The 21,006-nt window shown below is 32.4% G+C and overlaps 1 protein-coding gene across 1 annotated transcript; it reads right to left on the bottom strand.

Annotated features, from left to right (window-relative positions):
- Positions 1-1,208: 1,208 nt before the first annotated feature.
- Positions 1,209-19,719, bottom strand: LOC105317308 (low-density lipoprotein receptor-related protein 1B). Its single transcript, XM_011413918.4, has 22 exons — positions 19,514-19,719; positions 14,483-14,954; positions 10,462-10,714; positions 10,093-10,240; positions 9,649-9,762; positions 8,992-9,240; positions 8,491-8,650; positions 7,979-8,119; positions 7,234-7,351; positions 6,729-6,876; positions 6,506-6,628; positions 6,156-6,392; positions 5,528-5,708; positions 5,124-5,254; positions 4,876-5,032; positions 4,394-4,515; positions 3,873-4,004; positions 3,557-3,733; positions 2,820-3,011; positions 2,303-2,500; positions 1,996-2,143; positions 1,209-1,720 (listed from the first exon to the last, which is right to left on the bottom strand). Exons 1-22 carry the CDS (start codon positions 19,587-19,589, stop codon positions 1,576-1,578), a joined length of 3,822 nt encoding a protein of 1,273 aa, XP_011412220.3. The 5' UTR covers positions 19,590-19,719; the 3' UTR covers positions 1,209-1,575.
- Positions 19,720-21,006: the final 1,287 nt, after the last annotated feature.

Below are 21,006 nucleotides of genomic sequence, written 5' to 3'. Positions count from 1 at the left end.
ACACACACACAAACCCGCAAACAGTAGCCTTCTGACACATACACAACTATTATAATATTATTTTACAATAACATTATTTAAACCACCGTGTTTTCAGACAATTTTAACATATTTTTTCTTGAGGTTTGGTTGACTATATGGCGATATAAATCTTTCCTTGAACGTTCTGCTGATTAGCTTACTGCACATGTGGTACTACACCATTGAAGTCATAATATGATTAAAGTTGCTTTTATAAATTAAATTTGTCAACATATATTATCAAATACAAAATGATAAATAAGTTTCTTCCGACGAAGGGTTTTACAGAATCGGATTAATTTGAACTACTTAGTAATTGATAGCTTTTAAAAAGCCTTAAACCACCAACCACTTTCAAAATTTAAGTCTTTTTGTGACTCATCGATAACTAAAAATAACCTCAAACTAGCTTGCTTACTATTGCCTACTATTCCATTTTCCAAAGAACGGTCGTCTCTATTTTTAATATACTTGTAAATCTCCAAACCATAATTGTGAGCTGGTCCTGACTCCAGGGTATTAAGATGTGATTAATAATTCACGACAGTTTTTTCCTCAGTATTTTTATATCAATTCAGAGAAAATGTTTTGTAAAATGTGTTATCCTCCCTTTGGTTTGGTTTCGTTCTTTGACCCCCCGAGACATTTGATTTAAACAAACTTGATTGTTACCATAATTATGAATTTCACAGTCCTGCGTTTGTTCTCAAAATGAACAATTTAAATATTTTTTGCTTATTTCTATGTATTCTTGATCCATGGTCCCTGTTTGAGATTTCTTTTAGATCCCTAAAGTCATAGTTTTATAAAACTTCATTCTTCTGATCTAAAGAAGGTTATGCACAAGTTTTGAACTGACTGGCCCTGTGGTTGCTGGGTTGAGGTTTATAGACAAACTTATACCAGTACTATTATCTCTCTTTGGAAGGGAGCTAGCCTAGCCATTTATTTATACTTCCCTGAAGGATGTTTTTGTGTCAGGATTGGTTTTCAAGGGCTATAGGTGGTTTGGATAAAGAAAGAAATTCAAAACATAGGTGAGCTATAAAATGTTCAGGTGAGCTAAACCACAGTATGTTTTCCCCCTAAATATTAAATACATCTAAACTATAATGCCTCACACTCAGTCTGATGTCAATGTTTATAATTAAGATTCTCAAAAAGACCCAATACACGAAGAATAGACATGACTGTAATCTATATAATTTTAATTTGTAATTTAAAATTTGATCACTTTTATTGCATAGAATAAGGTAATGGAGATGCACATAAATATACACAAATAATGTAAACTAGCCTACTAATTCAACGAAGAAAAGCTTTTTACAGCATGTATATACATATTGCATCTATTCTACTGAAATATACTACCATATTATCATCTAGGTCTTTTAATGCACGACATACACGTATGTATGAGTCCACGAACCTAGAACGCGGCCATTTGTAACAAATAATGCATAGCATAAGTGGGATTTGGCGGAGAATATTTGGTTATGAACGTTTACGTTTACAAAGCACACAAACATATCACAAGTCTTTGGATTCTTGGAGTCATATATCACTCATGTGAGCGTAATGGTTATTTTCTGTGCTGTTTCCGGGTTCGGCGGCAATGTTGACTATGCCTTTCTGGGGCTCACAGTACACATTGGCCTCGTTTTGGTGAGATTCGTATCTACCAACCACGCCAGTTCTCCTGTAAGCATGGCAAAATGAAATAATGTTATGATATGATATACGTCTGTAATTTTTATAATTTTAAACTAATTCCGGTGCATAAAAATGAAAGCAGTCTCTTTCAAAAACGTAGAAATACATGTATACTAGCAAAGCATATTATAGTATTACATGTATTGCCCAAAAAATTACATCCAATCCCTCCCACAAAAAAATCGTTTTAACCGTTTAAACTCTCTGCATGAATATATTACGATAAATAACAGCATTTAAAGATATTAATTTGAGGCTTACTTTCGTCGACAGTAAAAGAAGACACCAACGAGTACAACGATAAAGACCACTGCAATCACAGCGGCGAGGGTGGCAGCGATGGCCGTGTAGGAGGAGTCCGACTTCCCCTCCCCCTGGGACAACTTAGCGGTCTGTGACCTAGAAGGACCTACGCGAAAATAAAACAATGATTACTAACACTCCATACAGAGTTTTGTTATACCTGCAGCGATACAAAATCACTTAACTTTAAAAAAACCCACCTTAATGATAAGTAAAATAAAATCAAAGTATAAGAGATATCATAAAGTAACAATGAGTTACATACCAACGCACAGTGGAATGTGACCAAAGTTCCACTTTCCATTAGACATACAAATGAGCTCAACAATATCTTCGTCCTTTTTCTGGTAGCCTTCTTTGCAAGAGAAAGTGCATACGCTGTCTTTCAGCCTATTGCAGTCTGGATCAAGTACAACATTGGGAAGGTCCTCCTTGCAGTGGACTTTAGATACCATTGTATCCACTGAAATGTTAGAATACACAATTGGAATAAAAGAATGCCTAAAACTGAAGATTTTAAGTAAATTGATATTAAGTAATTTATTTATCATTTAAAAAATAAATTTAAAAGAAAAATTGGAACTTGATACAATGGATAATTGCAATATTCAAAACTACGTTAAATCAGCTTGAGGGAAATGCAAAGTATACTTTAACTTACAAAACTGATGTTCATAAACGTTGAGTGTTGTAAAATTGCATTTTTTACAGTTTTACATAAGTACATTACAGTCATATATTCGTTGAAACTAGATGGTATGACTTGAGATTAATCAACCCACCTCGAACATCAAACTGTTTACAAACATCAAAAGCATTGTGGCTCCATTCTGTGGACGGTAAACATTTAATCTTCGGTACATTGGCATTCTTTGTGAAGTTATCACTGCACGCGTATTCGCACTCACTCTCAACAGTTGGACGGCAATCGTTTAATAGGTGATGGACTGGGTACATTAATGGACAGGTTTTCTCTGCAATATATAATACATATTATCTAAATACATGTATCCAGCTTGAAAAGAAAAATTTTGGGTTACTGTGAAATGATTACCTAATGTATTCTTACAATCGATCAAGAATTTATTAACAAGACAGTGAGTGTCATTTTCTTACAGATTGCAATGAAAAGTTTTATTACAATAATCAATTTATTGATATCAGCTGTACGTAGTGTGATAATTTGGCAATATATACGCTGTACACGTAACAAGCTCTGAAACACAGACATACACATGTTTATGTGACAATATAAATGAATCTTCACTAATTATTACGTTTATCCTATTTTCTTTTTCATTTCTCTGCGCTGGCAAACATTTTGAATTCAAAATCACCATATGATTATTGATGCTCTTTTATTTGAAAAAAAATATTACCGAGACACAAAATAGTTAGGACTGCATTGTATTGTGTGTTTGCATTTTTCTGGTGTGTCAAGAAATGAATGATATTGTTTTACACTGCATTACATGGTGCATATATCATTTTTTCAGAGTCTAGAAGCAATTCGTTATACCCAGACATAAAAATTTGGGGGGAATAGACCATTCTCCCTCTCTCCCGCAGGTCACAGTAGGGTTCGCTTGATTAGGTAAGAAGTTCTCGTTACACGTGTAGGTGCACGTCTCTGTGGGGAGCTGGTGACAGGTGGGAGACCAGGCACCGTTTGGAACATCCCCAGAACAAGACACTCCTGTTCAAATAATCTTTTATCATAAATAAAGTACGACAGCATCTATCTATCAAGGTACATGTAGATGAAGTGTACATGTATAAAAATAACACATGTATGTAGTGAAGTTGAAAACAACTTGATGAAATAGCTTTCTTGCCTCCAGTGACTTCGCACGTTTCACCATCCGCCATCAAGTCCACACCTTCCTCACAGGCGCATGCGCGGCCAGTGGGGGTAGGAAGACAGAATGTTGAGCATCCTCCATTATTCTGCATACAGGCAGCGCTTTCTATAAGGTAAAGTATAGTACATTTTAACGATGTGAATTGCTCATATATTTTTTGCAAATAAAATACCGATGGAAAAAAATATGGTATGTTCATATATCACTGTCATAACATGATATGTTTCTATGCATGCAACCATCACAAAGTTTTTTTTACGACAAAACAATTCAAGACTTTTCTCATTAAAACAGATCGAGTGAGTTAACAAAACCTCTAAAATATCAGTAAATTATAATATTTCAATATTTTTAATGTAATGTAAAACTTCAAGGACTCATTACGACCTTGACTTCTTTACTTGATAATAATCGAAAGGCTTTTATAATTGCTATAATACACGTGTTAACGCTGATGCTACTTATGTAAACAAGTCCTTAAGAAGGCTACATACTGGGCTGACTATTCCCAGGCTCAATTTCTATGGAGTCTAGACGACCTAGTTCTGGAACATCCGACATCCAGTCCACAACGGTTCCAGTCCCATCGCTGTTTATCAATACTTTGAATACCTTCCTGTAATTGATTTGTTTGAATACTACACAGTCAAGGTTGAAATAAATGTATATTCATGTTCAATATTTGCTGTAGCAGTTCCCTATCATTAAAGTATACTAGTATATACTAACACTTGACAGTTTACCATTAATTGGAACAGTTTGTAGGTCAACACAAAACACACTGAGGGTTAAACATAGTATTACATGTAGTAAAATGACCTTGGTATTATTTAACACACGAATCCTGAAAAATGCATTTGGTATAAGAGTTGGTTACTAATAGTTTTTCATACATGTATTTTGTATCCCAAAAGAATCATACATGTAAATTGTAAATTAATCTCAAATATCTAAAACCAAAATAATAAATTCTTACTGCGTATTCCATGCCGTGTAATAGAGATACGATCCAAACAAATCTATGTCCACAAGTTGCTGATTTGTGACTTTGAGGACCTCTTTTCTATTGAGACCGTATATGTCTATTGACTCTATCTTATCTTGATGACCATCCGCCCAGTATAACCGATTTTCTAAAAAAAAAATTTTAAAGATAAGAAGTTATAAATGTTTTCATCATTAATAATTCTTATAAAAATTGGATTCAGTAATATCAATGATTACCTTGGTAGTCTATAGCAAGGCCGTTTGGCCATACCACATCTTTTGAAAGTAAAACTCTTTGAGATGAACCATCCATGAATGCTCGCCCAATATGGGGACTGTTTTTGTTATGGTCAGTCCAGAACATGTAACTGCAAAATCAAAACGAAACGATGTCATTATGATTAAGGTGTGTCGGGTCAAAGGGCAGTTTGCTGCCAATGTGATTTAAAAGTAAAAAAAAAAAAAAGATAATTATTTTGACGTTGAAGATATAAATTGCTAAAAATTTAATTTTTCGCAACATTATTGTTTAAAAAATATTTAAAAAAAAAACCGGTAAAAGGGGTGGTCAATCACTTATAAAATGGGGGGGGGGGGTGAATCACCAAATCAACACTCCCAAAAAAACAAACTTAACGTACCCTGCAGAAGGATGTACAGCAATTGCACGAGGCGTACCGAGCTGGGTAATTAACTTTTTGTGGACTGATTTCTGAGGATGAAGTATTCCTACGTAACTCTCGTACAATTCACTGGCTACCGCAGTGAAATATATATGTCCTGTAGTAAAGTCCATAGCAATTCTATCGGGGTACACACTTCCTACAAACATAAAATATGAACAACTTTTTAAAAAAGTTTTTAATTACTGACCCGTTGATAAGAAAGATATTTCTTGTTACGTTAAATGACTTATTCTTTTAAAATTTATCAAGTTAAAGGTGTTTGATGTCTTATTTTGACCCGGACGATATGCTATTAAAACTGTGGTGAATTGAAATGATGGTTTAGCATCTTTTGGTTAAATAAATCTTTGCAAAAGCAAAATATTTAAAAGGATACAAATAGATAATGACCCGTAATGATTTTAGAGAAAAAAAGATTAGCGCAATGTAACAATGTAAAGCTTTTTGAATTTCCGTCTCAAAGACTTTATAAAAGCTAAGTATGCAAATTACAATGTTAACCCTTCCTATTGTTTATTAGAGAGCGTTTTGATCAATGATTTACGATAGATTTGCTAGACAAAGTATCTGTTCGATTTTGTACCGGCTTCCATCAGAGTCTTGGTATTTTTGCCGTCAATGGTTGCCTGCTTTATCTGACTGCCCTGACTCTCTATTTCGACCCAATACACCATTTTAGTATTCCTGTTGTATAAAACACAAGCCGGTTTTGATACTTCCGGAAAGTCCAGAGCGGTGATTCTTGCATCCAATAAAGATGCCTGGTATAGTCTGCCGTGTGTGTGGTCCGCTATTATCATGAACCGGTCTCTCAGGGCGTCTTATAATGAAAAAAATAATAGTTTAAAAATTCTTAAAATTTCCAAAAAAATAATGATTTTTAATATCATGTGTATCTCGAGATATATTGCATTTTTCCGAGGAAGTGCTTACCCGATGAACAGTTTTTGCGATCAGATTCCAATATGAATCCAAAATCACATTTACAGGTAGCTTGGGCGGTTGCAGATGGCAAACAAACATGTTCACATCCACCGTTCATTATTTCACAAGGTCCTAGGGTAAAAAAAAATGTTTATAATGAATACATGTTAATATTTCATAAAAATACATGGTTTTTTTTTTATTTATACATGTAGGTATCTGAAGTCGGTACCTCTTTTGTATCTCTGTAGATCTGGATCGTATATTGCCATTCCAGTAATTTTACCATAGTGGCTTGTATCGATTTTAACCTCTGCGTTGTTTCGGAAAATGCTTCCCGACATAATGAAAGACTTTCCATGAGTCCAAATAGCGTGGTCCTACGATAGACAACTCGTAATTAGGACACATACGAGAGAAGTGTAAATAGCTTAAAGGTAAATATATACAGGTCGAGTGGAATTAAAAAATATATATATTTCACCAATAACAATAACAATAATTTTTGGTCAATAATGGAGTTATTAAAAATCAGAACAATTTTGTCAATACTTTATTTTTATTTTAACTTCGTATTTTCCATATAAACCCATGATTTCCCTTTCATTAGCAGTAAACATACTCAGTGCGTGTAGCTATAATTGTGCTTCAAATTCTGGTGGACAGAAAGAGGAACTAGTTTCCCAAAATACATGTAATTAAAACTTTAGAATACTAATTTTCTCCTACAAATGTACCTTGTAAACCATTAGTTCAACCCCGAAGAACAAAACGGAAATGGAATTCAAATGCGTGGTCAGGTCCGAGCCGTCTGTTTTGCAACTGTATATGCTATCCCAATTTATCCAAAACAGTCTGCAAAATACAGTTTGTAACCAAAAATGTTTGAAATTTCATCATGTACGGTAATCACTTTTATTTAAAAAAAAATCTATTTCGAATTCGCATAGAATGGATTCATTGACAATTATTGCTTTTCAATATGTCAGATATTTTTCTCGTCATTTTTAAAGCACTTTAATGACCATGTTTATGGGAACAAAACACTTCCTGTATCAATAGTAATGATACTCGGCTTGATTTCTTAGACATTATTATTTGATTGACATCTTGGTTTATTTGACGGGAAAATCATCAAATACAGGCGACACGACAGGTGTGAATTTATGCCTGTCTTCCTTACATCAAAGATGTGTAGTCTGTCGAACCGCAAAAAAAAACTTCAGGTGCGGTATGTATATTTCACTGAGAGACATGAAATTTTTGACGTTTATGGCACACTTAATGCTTTCTCGGGAAAATGAGACCAGAAAAACTTTAATGTTTACATTTTCATTTCTATTTTTCATCTCACTGAAAATTTTTAAACTATAATTATAACAAATCAACATTTAAGAAAAAATAATCCTTCCACGTAAAACATATTAGTCTCTTACTTATTTACAATTAAAACATTGTAAATTAGCGAAAGTTAATACTTACCTATGTTTCTCTATGTGGTAGAATAAACCGGTAGGCTTCTTTAGATCCCCACTGTTGACGATCACCTTAGCTGAACTTCCGTCTAAGGTTCCAACTTTTATCGTGTAGTTGTTTCCCTTGCCCTCTATCCAGTACACTTCTCTAAAAATCCGAAAAGAATTTTTTTAACATTACGGAGAGAGGATATACATATATTTTTTTTTGTACACTTTTCTAATAGTCCAAAAACAAAAAAGCATTAAATTACCGAGAGCGAATATATACGTATGTATATACCTTTACAAAATTTTATGAACGTGTTTTCTTCAAAACCATTTAGTAAGCTTTTAAGTGCAAATAGTTTAAAAGTTTTATAATTGTATTTACAATTACAAGCGTCAAATTAATAGAAAAGAGAAACTCTTTTTGTACTTAAGCTTGCTAGATTGATCGGGAAACGATAAAACTAATGATATGGCGTTCAAAATTAGCTTTTGCAACACAGAGGCATTCAATCACAAATACAATCAAACCTGTCCAATGGGTTAACATTCACGTAAGTAGGGTTGTCCAGATTTGCATAAAGATCTGTGTGAGCATATTTATCCATTGAAAAAATGCGGATAGAACCTTTCTGCAGAATGTCCGATTCTGACCACAATATATTGTTGTCGAGCCAGTCGTAGGCAAAACCTAAGAAATCAAAATATAATTTACGTCTGCTATTATTTCTGAGAAAAACAAATTTCACTGTGACTCTAACTGTTTATTGTATTGTAATGATATTTGATTTAAAAGTTGTTGAAGATTTTTAATTCGATATCCTTTTAGTATAATGTCACTGTTACACTATTACCTTTAATTTCTTACCATACCTTTAATGAACAGCAAATGCTAATATTTTTTCCGAGATCATGACATGAAGAACTCAAGCTTTGTGGTTGGCATATTTACAATGATGTCAGGAGAACAATGCGTCAAGCCATGTTCACGAAAAAAACCCAACACATTTATATAAATAAATACACACGCACCTGTTACATTTGGACCAGCTTCGGTAATGGGTGTGGTAGCGTTAAAAATCAAGGAATACTGCATCAGTGCATGATTGTCAGAATCAACATAAAACAGCCACTGTGATGCTATATCTATCGCCATGAACATTATACCAGTGAGGTTAGCCACTCTACACGTCATTTCGTCTTTTAGAGCGGTGATATGGCGGATGTCCATGTTACAGACATGAGTACTATTGGCCACAATCAGACCTTTCTGAAGGTTCTCTACAATTAAGGTTCTGTCACATTACAAGAAATTTCCTGATTGCAAAGTGTTAAGGTTAACTTGTATAATTGAATTATCCATGCTGTAAAACAACTTTTATTCGCGTACGAGAAATATTCGAAAGGTTCGCAAGGGCTTCTTCGTTGATAATATTTCTTGACGTGAACTAGTCTTTGCTGCATGAGTGTTGTAACAAAACGAGTGTGGATTGATAAAGCAGGATCGCGAAGAAATAGTCGTCGCAAACCAGTGTATCTTAGGGAAATCGCGAAATAAAGAAGCCGCGAATAAAAGTTGGTTAACAGTATTTTCAAATCGTGCAGAAAAGAGTTCAATTATAAAATCTTGATTCTAATTTGTTTATTGTTGATATGATTACTAGCTTTGCAAAGACCAATTTCTGATACCATTGACACACGCTTTGTTGTTTTCTGCCAGTGTATACCCTTCCTTGCAAACACACTTGGGTCCGCTTGGCAAATGAACACACATATGGGCACAACCATAACTTGAGCAAACCTCTGCAAAAGATGATTCAAATGTATCATATGATATACAAATGAAAGATTTTGTTTGATACGAAGTCTTTTTTTATGATTTTTTATGATATACAGCAGGTTAAAATGTACTGATGAGGTAAAATAAATGACATTGGGTAATCCCTTATAATTAAAAAAAGAAGCTTTTTTACAGGTGAAAACTTGTTGAGAAGTTTAGGAAAAATTAAGTGAATTTGTTGTCGACGTTTATCAATGATGTTCGTTCAAACAGAAAATATATACTTGTAACTAACTAAATTAGCAGACTTAGGGAATACTGAGGTTTGAACTTGAACCCCAGTTGAAGCGTACTTGATACTGGGCTAGTATTTGTTGGATCCCATATTTCGGCTCCCACAGGTATCCCATCATCCACCACGACTATAAGATTGATTTCTCCGGTTCTCTTACTTATCTTGGTGACGGTGTTGCTCGTAAATGACGTCACATACAGAAAATCCTTAATATAATTTATACATCCATGATTCATATTGGCAACTGTTTGATTTTTTATGTTATGAACATGCATTTCTTATATCCGAATATTGTTTATTTAAAAATAAAATTTCTTTCATCAAATAAGAAAAAAGTTTTGTTAAATTTTTAACTTTTACCCGAAAGTAAAAAGTGTTTAAAAGAATGAATGTATAACATAAATATCTTAAAGTGTTTGATTCTTACACCGAATACGACAACTGACGTGAACTTTACAGAGTTCATCCTGGTCAATAGTCGTCTGTTTCTTCCGTTAAAGTCGGCTGACTCCAGAGTATGTCTTCCCGCGTCCACCCAGTACAGAGTCTGCTCCTTGTGGTCCACTGTGATGTCATATACACGGTCAACACCTGACGTAATAATGGATTTTCTATCTTTGCCAATCAAAGAGGATCTCTCAATTCTTTGCGGTTTTCCCATATCGGAGTAAAAGAGGTATCTGCAATTTGCAATGAATGCATCACAAATGTACTTGTTTATCTATTAATTAAGACGGTTTGTACTTACGATATTAAACACACTTTATTTCCAACGAGAAAAGACGTCAGGAATTATAGAAATAGCCATTTCAATACTGTCAATGTGAACTAACTGATATTTAAGTTCACCAAGGAAAGCAGAACATTCTTCCACGGTTTGCTTATCAATCGTCTTCATTTAATTTGGTTAACGTGATTTTAATTCATGATTTAACGAGGGTAATTTTATATAACATTTTGAGTATTGAGTTTATTATTTATGTGTTCATTTGCATATAACTCTCTCTACTATTGTTGATGAACACCTTCATTTAGCATTTCTCGATCAAGGAATTGCATTCCATTTATATACATGCACCATTAGAACAACCCTTCATTGAAACTTCTATTAAAATCAATTTCTGTCTAATGATGTGGATACCATGTTCATCTAGTTTGCCTAAAAAAAATTATATTTGATACTGTTTTATACTTTATAATTATATAAAATGAGTTTTTTGAAGGATGAATATACCTTTTAATAGAGGTTGACTGGTCAACAAATTAATCATTTGATCTTCCATAAATGTTTAGATATGATTTGTTAATTTGTAATGAGCTCCTCTGAAGTCATAAGTCATTATTTTCAGTTACAAAGTGTCTAAATCATTCTATCGTAACATATTTCATATTTTCTTACCATGTTTATATAATTTGTATTTGAAACTGAAACGTTTTAGCGTACGTATTTATGATATTAAATACTCAAAGAAAATTTAAAGTTAGATTATGTTAACCAAATATTTTGGTTGATAAAGTGTTTAAAGTATGTAGGTATTGCTTAACCACAAACTGTCCATTTCTCATCAGTTTAGGCATAAAATATTGTGATTACATATTCAAAATCCTTCTTTTAAAATGAATTGCTTTAATTCATTATTATTTAATTGATGCGCTTAAAAAGCACGCAGAAAGTGTTTTTTCTTATATTTCCCCCCTTTTTAAAAATATTTTTTCAAATAGTGACTTCTATCTACAATATACAGAGAGGTTTTTCCAGTTATATATTTGCATTTCAAAGCTTTGAAATATTGAAAAGGCGTCATTATCACATCAAGAAAAACATGCCTGACCTTTAACGCTCTATAGAGCATTTACAGTTTTGCGCATCATTTGCATGTCATTTTTTTTTCTTTTACTATTTTGATGCACTTTATCTTACATACAAGCCAAACAAAATTAATCTAAAGTTTTTAAAGGGGCGTGGTCACGATTTTGGTCAAAAATTATTTCCCCGATTTTAGTGTTTACAATGCTTAAGTAAGTCATTTTTAATATGGAAACAAAATTTGAGTGTCATTTGTTGAGTTATAAGCTAGTTACAGAGCTTACAATTCTTTGCTATGTAAACAAAGCCTTTGTTTACATTTTGAATGTTGAAGTGAAAATTACAGTTTTAGACCAGTTTTAGACCAAAAATAATGTGTTTAGGAACTGTTCATTTATGCCAAAAATGAATAAGAAGATAGACAAATCAGTTTGAAAAAAACATTCTTACTTATATCTAACATATGTAAACAAAAACAGGGCACGAGGCGTGTTTACATGACAAAGAGTTGTAAGCCCTGTATCTTGCTTATAACTCTACGATTGACTCTCAAAAATCATTTGATCATTAGAAATGCATTCCTAAAGCATTGTAAATAATAAAAAATAAAAATAAAATTTAACCAAAATCGTGACCGTGCCCCTTTAAAGATAAATTTAAGTTAAACATTTGCCAGATATATGTTGTGAACTCTTTGCCGGATAATTAAGCCTGTGCCAATGATGCTGTTTTGCATTCATCAAGGGTGAACTCTCCAAAAATCTTTGTTATGGGAAAAAATGTAAAACTTGTGTTACACCAACTTTCAAAACTATGGTCACATTGGAAAATAATAATTATCTTGAGAAATTTGTTTTCCTGAAGGATATATAGATAATCTTGAAGGATATTTTTTTAAAATCCTTAAATAGTGATTTTTAGATAAAATTAACGTACTTTCATTGGGAATTATATTTGAATGGGTTATCTACCTTCAGGAAATTTCATGTTCGGAGCAAATGTTTTGTTAAAATCATATCAGAATTTGAATTCCCAAATGAAAATTACCTTTCCAAATTTTATGTTTCCATCATTTGTATGTTCAAATCATATCAGAATTTGAATCTTTCCCATAAAAAATGTTCCCACCAGATAATTTTTCAATTCGTAACAGAATTTGAATTCCCAAAGAAAATAAGATAATTCTTAATATCATACAGGAAATTAGCGTGTCCTCGAGGATTGTAATTTAACCTTCATAAATTATAAATTTTTTTATATAGGCGAATATTTCATCAGGCAGATGATATTTACCTTTAATATCTAAATTACAGGTGTTTTTGAAGGACTGATGTGAGTATTAATTTTGACCATGGACGTGGGAGGTTGATATACTCTTACCAGATATACTCTAAGCAGATTTATCAAAACATGTATTGACTGATACAAAAAACGCTATAATTGTTCTATTAAACTTATCAAGATTAAAGCTGTAAAATATTTGGTTCATGGTCTATAGGCGCTGATGTCTCTATTGTGTCGCTACAATGTCGCACATGACAAACGCCGGCATTTTGTAATGAAATTCTATTTGAAAGTCTTTACTAAGGTTTATAGATTTTCTATTTTTAGTATAGTAAAGTTTATAACAGCATTTATAACACGACCATGTGAAAACAATCGACCAATCATATGATAGGGAACAACACGATACTATAATAAAAGTTGTTTTATACCTTCTAGGCAATGTTATGATATTATGGATTTTTTTTAAAGCTATACCTGAGACGGGTGCAAAAATGTCAAATGGACACTAATATAAACACCGGTTTTGGTTTTGTGTATGTTTTTAATTATCTTTAATTTTAATCTTGAAGAATTGTAAATAATGTCACAATAATTGAGCCAAGTTTTATCAAGATGATAAAATTTAATACTCATGTGTTTTTGTAATTCTTATGCTTATGAATGTTATGAATGAACTATAATTTCCCAATTGCCTTCTAAATTTGGCAGTCATTTTCACTTACTGTCTATGCGTTAGGACTCATCAATCAAAAATGAGGAAATATTATCATGTATTGAAAATATTTGACATTGCAATATGTTTTCTAGTGATACGGAAGTCTGCATAGAGTGTTTCCGTACTGCGTTTCGTAAGAAATGCAAGTGTAACATAAATATTTCAGCTTGTATGAAGAAAGCAGTAAGAAATATCATACAATTTTGGCCTAGCCTTTTGATAAGGCCAGTACATGGTATTACAGATCTGATAAGAGTTTATCGACCGAGGACGTTTTTGAAGGTTAATATAGTCTCATTAGGTCTATAAAACGATGTATTGACCGATATCAGAAGGCTGTAATTACAAATTATTACAAATCAAAAAACTAATTCTTTTCAAAAGCATAACAGTAAATATTTTGTATCAAAATGTAAAGGCGTTGATTTTGCTATTGTGAAGTCACAAGGTCGCACATGTCTAAACCATTATTTTGTCATCAAAATCTATTTTTGGAATAGCGAGGCTTACTTTCTATAATTAGTATATCAAGGTTTATAATATATAATTTATAGCACGGTCATATGACAGCAATCAATCAATCATACACTTGGTAAAAAAAAGATATTATGATAACACATTTTTAATCTTAATTCTTACCCACTAATTGGGTCCACTGCGATTCCTTCAGGTCTGCCCAGTCCCTGGTGGATAATTATTTTATATAGACTATTATCCGTGGTGTAGGCGGGTTGCATCCCTATCCAATTGTAGTAACCATCTACCCAATACACCATTTCGTTTAACCAATCGTATGTGATTTGTGCAGACGTTTTTGACACACCTTTTTGAATTGGAACTATAGTCAAACTATCGTTTACCCAAATATTAAAATTCTCCATTCTATAGATACTGTGGGAATCGGAGTCTAAGATGAACAAAGCATTTTTCCTCGGGTCTGAAGCCATGCTGACAATTTTGGCACGAGGTGTGTTGAAGTAGTATGTTTGTATGGGAAGCATTCCTTTCCCAGAACTCATCGAACTCATATTCATATTGTTTGGATTTCCGGCGATCAATGAAAGGTGTCCAGGACTAAAGAGTGAAACAACGATTCCTATTCCCGACGTGTCTGGAACGAAAAAAATTGAGGGAAAAAATGAGAAATACTATATAACAGTATTTGAATAGAGTTCGTTAATGTATAAAATTGACTTTAGATAGATTTCAATTGCTTTTCCTTGTCATGGGAAATAGCGGAATGGCACCTCTTCCAGATCATTGGGGTTTTTTTTCTAGACAATTCGGATATATATTAAAGAATGAAGTTGTCACATGGTTCTATAAACTACAATAACACCTGACAAAATCAAAACAAGACTTATATTTAAACGTTGTTAGATGCCTGCAGAAAAGTACATGGTTAGGTCAACTGAATAAATAAAGAGCACCAATTTGGGGCGAACATTTTTTTATATTAATAATTTACTAAATGCATTGAAATGCATTAAGGTTCTATGATATTTTAAGGTTAACAAAATATCGTAGTAACACTTTCTTCGAAATCTACACAAATCGTTACATACTAGGTATTTTTTGTAAAATTATTCTGTTTTTAGGATTCTTAAAGAACAGGAATTTTACTTACAACGTAAAACATGGAGCATAAAACATCAATCAAACGAATTTATATACCATCTTTATCATTACAAGCACTTTCTGAGAAATAAACTTTGTTTACTAGTATATTTCTTTGAATAAATAACAATTCGTTGAAATTTTTTAAAACTTGATTGAGGGCTGAGAATTTTTCCCGATATTTAAATTAGTACCTTCCCTTTTAACCTTATACTAAATATAAGATCATATTACTTTGCAAAATGGTTGATTGTTTACCAACATAAATCGATCAAGGCAAATATATTATTATACCGCGCACCAAACCTTTAGGAGACACATCTATTGTAAAATAAAACCATGAAAAACGATGACTCAAAATGATTGAGCACATATGGGTCAAAAACTAGGAATGCCTAATAAAGTTTCAAAAGATTCTTGAAAAGTCATATGTACTGTGTAAAATCTTCAAATTATTCGGATATTTCAAAAATTCGACAAACTATCAATTTATCATATAAAAGTTTTCCTAAATACCACTTGTTTTTTTTTTTTTGGATTTGTATAATTATATTTTTTAATTGGTATAAAAATGAATCGTTGATGAAATTGGCATTTAATCTTAAATCAATGCTTTGTTGTGAAATAGGCTTTGTTATATAGGTTTTACGTTTTTAATCAATTCGTCTAATGCAGATCGTGGATAAGATTCTACAACTGGATGGAATGATTCTGGACACAATTTTGGACATGGTTTCCGCATAAATCATGTAATATTTTTTTACATGACATCATGAATCAAGAACACACAGATTAATTACATATAATATTCAAACTTCAATAACTTTACAGTTAGGTAAAAGGTAAACATTTACGCATGTATAAGAACTCCACCATATATGTCAGATTCATACATAATAAATAATAATTCACAAGCTCAGATATATTTACAATCAATCTAAAGCTTTTACTAAAAGAAAAGCGCTTCAAATACTGTATAAATTGTATATCACTAGTAACTCTTTGTTCATTCATTTGAATTTGTTTCACACAAACATATATATTATCATTGTCTAAATTATAAAACAAAAATTCTCCATTCATCTTTAAACATGCATTATCCCACACCCTCTGTTTTCAAGAATTTAGGTAAAAAGGAGGAGGGGTGGTGGTAAAAACATGGTAAAAAGGAGGAGGGGTGGTGGTAAAAACATGGTAAAAAGGAGGAGGGGTGGTGGTAAAAACATGGTAAAAAGGAGGAGGGGTGGTGGTAAAAACATGGTAAAAAGTCGTTGCTGCCTATGCTTTCTTCACTCTTATTCCAAGATGACTTCCTATGATAACAAAATACAAATAGATATGTTAGATATCATATAATAGTATCTTTCTAAAGGGACAAAAATCCATAATAGTTTTCTTTTCTAACCTTTAGCTTTATAGTTGCGGTCTTTGAAAAACCAATTTTCCACACCTGATTAGAGTTTTCTAATTTTGTTATATATATATACAATGTTAACCTATGATGACTTGTATTTAATCTAAAATATGGGTTTTTTTATATCAATTTTGGTGGGGTTTTTTTTGCGATTTTCATAGACAGCCAAAATCACATCCCTCCCACAGAAAAATGTTTCCATTAATTAATAGATAAACTCTAAAGTTTTCTGCATTTTGTTGTGTATTTGTGATTGACACATACATGCATGCAATTCCATGACTGACATTAATTCATAACGCAAATTTTCAACGAAAGTTTGTAAGACACCAAGTATCAATTCATTTTATGATAATTGGAGTCACATTTAATGAACCAAGTTACTGAGCATTATTCTAGAATACATGTTCATAATCCGTCTTTTGTTTCAAATACGAACAGGATTAAACTTTAAGGATGTCTAGTCCTTGCATGTCAAAGAAAGATTTAATGAAAATTTGGATTAATTTAGAAATAACATTAATAATTTTCAAAACTTTAAAATTTATTTGCTTTTCTCAAACTGGGGCGACAGGTCAGTGGTTCAGGCTTCTGATCTCTCATCTACCACACCAAATGGTAGCTTGTATCCGAGAACCTCTCTGTAGTGATAATGTTATTCCGGATTTGTTCTTGTCTTACACATTTACTTCTAGATTAGCGTTCATTCAACACATCCCTTTTTCATTTATCCATAAAGCGGTAAGGTTACGATGTTTATTTTATCTTTAAAATATCATATAAAACTTTTTTTCTACTTATCCATATGTAAAATGTCTGACAGGTGTAAAGGCATAAATAATTTCACACGACGTTTTATCTACATGTCTCTAACGTACTTTCACAAAAAGTGCAATTTTTATGTTATCGATTGGAAAGTTTAGCCACCCTATCATACTTCATATCCTTACTAGCTCGAGAAAATGATATTTCACTACAAAAATTACAATATGGGACAACCATTACACAAAGAGAGAAGTTGAGAGGTTGGTATAATTAAGTTAAGTCTGTGTTTAAATTAACCACGGCAGGAGTTCTTAAATTAAAGCCAAATTCAGCTAAGGGTGATGCATGCAATATGCTTCGTTGGTCACAGAATGACCTTTTACAGTTTTATTGCCCTTCGCACCTGTTGAGCCCCTTAGTCTCGCCGAATACGTAAAAGAAAATTGACTGGTTGATGAATTATGGTCTAAAACTGCGTTAAAGTCCTGTAATTGAAAGAGTCCTTTAGGTGTTTCTAAACGCTGTCTTAGTAATTCACACTCACAAAGCACACGTATAATAAACCCACAAAATTTTGAACAAATTATATTTACAGCATGCTTCATGTTTACAGTAAATGTTGTTAATTTTCAGATTCAAAATATTGATGTGAGTTTATATGCACGATAATTTTATATATTTTTGTCATATTAAATTGATTTGATACTATATATATAAAGCCACTTATCTCATCTCCGAACATAGTTCAAGTTAAGAATCCTATATACAAGTATCTACAGTTTTGACTATTTAGCTTAATATGGTACTTTCATTTCGTTGACATATAATTTGAGTGTAAAGCAAATGTAATTTACCAATGACTCATCTCGTCGTCTGAAAATGAAAGAAAATATAGACGATATCCTCAATATACGCGATATCTTAATTCTCAGAATATCCTTTTATCAGCCTTAATACTTGATGTTAGACATATATTGTTGAATGCAAACGTAACATATTGGTTTTAATCAAACCTGAATAGAAATAGTGTGAAAATTGTAAGACAGTGCATATGCTTCTAAGGCTATCACAGAATAGAGAAGAATGACCCTTTAAATGTTTATATATAAAAATCTTATTGACAATTAATAATGATAGCTAATAAATTTTCATAAATGATAAAAGGAAAATGAATTAATGAAAAAATAATTAAAAAGAAATGAGATAAAACTCTTTTAGTTTAAGAATATATTCTCTCTCTCTCTCTCTCTCTCTCTCTCTCTCTCTCTCTCTCTCTCTCTCTCTCTCTCTCTCTCTCTCATCAGAACATAGTGACTCACGAGCTGTAACTCACCAGTAAGAAGTGTAAAATCAAATGTGAATGAAATGGCAATGCATTGTATATAATTGAGTCTACACTAATTTTTAATTTATCTTAACTATTGTTTTATGATATCTCTTTGATGATATAGGCAATTTACTAAAACTAATATTATAAACCTCAATAGACTAGTGCGATTTTTTGAAAATAAAATAAAGTAAGCCATGTGAATTCAATAAGCAATGGACCAAGTGTAACTTACTTGGATACTAGTAATCAACGATTAATACAATAAACAATGGATCAAGTGTAACTTACTTGGATATCAGTAATCCAGGATTGATACAATAAACAATGGATAACGTGGAACTTGTTTGGATATCAGTAATCCAGGATTAGTACAATAAACAAGGAAGGTAGTGTAATTTACTTGGATACTTGTTAGTAATATATATTGATACAGTGAACACTGAATAAGGGAAAAGGATGTGATTCAAGTAATCCATGATTGATACTGTACAATAAATAATCAAAATGCATCCTTTATTGACATTTTATGATCAATACATCTTACCTGTAATATTTTCTGCTGGGATAAAACTAAAGATCCAGCAAAAAATCAACACAGACAAAACACTCTTGTTTCCCATTCTGGTGTGCCTTGTGTCAAAAAAAAATAATCTGGGCAAAAAAAAAAGAGATGACCGGACCAAGTCCTTATTAGGTGAACGCGAGTTGATTCGTTTTGATTTGAGAGAACATTAGGTGTTTGGTTTGTTTTACTGATGAAACAAAGGTTTTTATCGCTATCGTAACGAAAAACCTTGTAATACATCAATTGCGATTTGAAGATGACGTATCGGGTCCCACTACTTACATGTAAACCTCGATGATTGAGCCCCAACATTTCCTGTTCAAAGTTATTTACGCTTCTAAAGAAAAAAAAAATAAAATAAAATGCACAAACGCCGCTTAATATCTGTAGATTATTTGTTAGATCAAATATTTCAGAAGTATATAGTGTGTTTAACATGTTAATACAATGGTTAAGGTATTGTTTATAACTGTTTTTGTAATAAAATAAAACCCACAAAGGGAATTAAAATGTTCATTTTAATTAGCAACATTCTCAAATTAAAAATTCATATTGAAGTTTTCAATTGAAAAATGATATTGATTATGAATTTATATCTTCTTTCTAATGGCTGAAACATATGATAGTAAGGAAATAAAGAACATTTCACACACTCTTCAATTTCGAACAATACTGTACACTAGTAGTCCCTGCACGGACAGTGCACTACGAAACAAGATGATGACAGATTGTGTTAAACGAGGCAAAGCGCCTGGGCGGCTTGTTACAGCATTGCTGAAAGTCTGATGTCAGATCCCGACACAAATTACAAATCCTCGATGCATGACGGATAATAGCGTTGCCAATTTTTTCTCGAACGTAAGAAACATTTTTGTTTTTTGAAAAAGTATGAAAACTTGACTGACTTCAAGCCATTACCCTCTGCACGATGATTCAACACAGCACTTCCGGGTTGTTTTCTTAATACCAAGTTAGGTACAAGCTCTACTTTTTTCAAGGATAGAAATACAAAAAACCTTAGAACGCGGTATCATCTTTTGAATAAAAAAATCAAGCGGACTTGTTTTCCAATTCGGGAGTAGAAAAACAAATCTCCCAAAATAATACTAAACAAGCACACACTATTCCGAATAGAACAGAACTACTCGGTTCTTTTACTCATTCAACAGCTTCAAAAATAACGAGAATAAGAATGTTGTACTATGTTTGGAATAAGAAACATTTTGATTTACAACAGATTTTCTTTGATTTATAAACTTGGAAAACGTAATGGTTGTGGACACAATCTCGTATTAATTACGCGATCTTTTCTTGTACCAACGAGATCTTTCGTTATTTTGAGATAATGATTTCGTCATTATGAGAAAAGATCGCGTTATTACGAGATCACTCGGTTCCAGTTTGTAATTGATAAATGACAATTGCAAGGGAGCTAACCATGGGTCAATAAATAATGTCCTCCTTTGATTAGA

Source organism: Magallana gigas, chromosome 2, assembly GCF_963853765.1.
Source record: "Magallana gigas chromosome 2, xbMagGiga1.1, whole genome shotgun sequence".
In the NCBI taxonomy this organism is placed as follows: domain Eukaryota; kingdom Metazoa; phylum Mollusca; class Bivalvia; order Ostreida; family Ostreidae; genus Magallana; species Magallana gigas.
The sequence above is the reverse complement of the archived record's forward strand: the minus strand, read 5'-3'. Positions and strand labels throughout refer to the sequence as shown.

What these genes read in the sequence shown, in the direction of transcription:
- LOC105317308 (XM_011413918.4), bottom strand. Translation starts at nt 19,589, where the DNA reads ATGGGAAACAAGAGTGTTTTGTCTGTGTTGATTTTTTGCTGGATCTTT. An exon ending in AAATACTAGCCCAGTATCAA is followed by an intron (nt 9,763 to 10,092) that starts GTACGCTTCAAC and finishes CATCTTTTGCAG; the next exon opens with AGGTTTGCTCAAGTTATGGT. An exon ending in AACGTGCGAAGTCACTGGAG is followed by an intron (nt 3,734 to 3,872) that starts GCAAGAAAGCTA and finishes TTATTTGAACAG; the next exon opens with GAGTGTCTTGTTCTGGGGAT.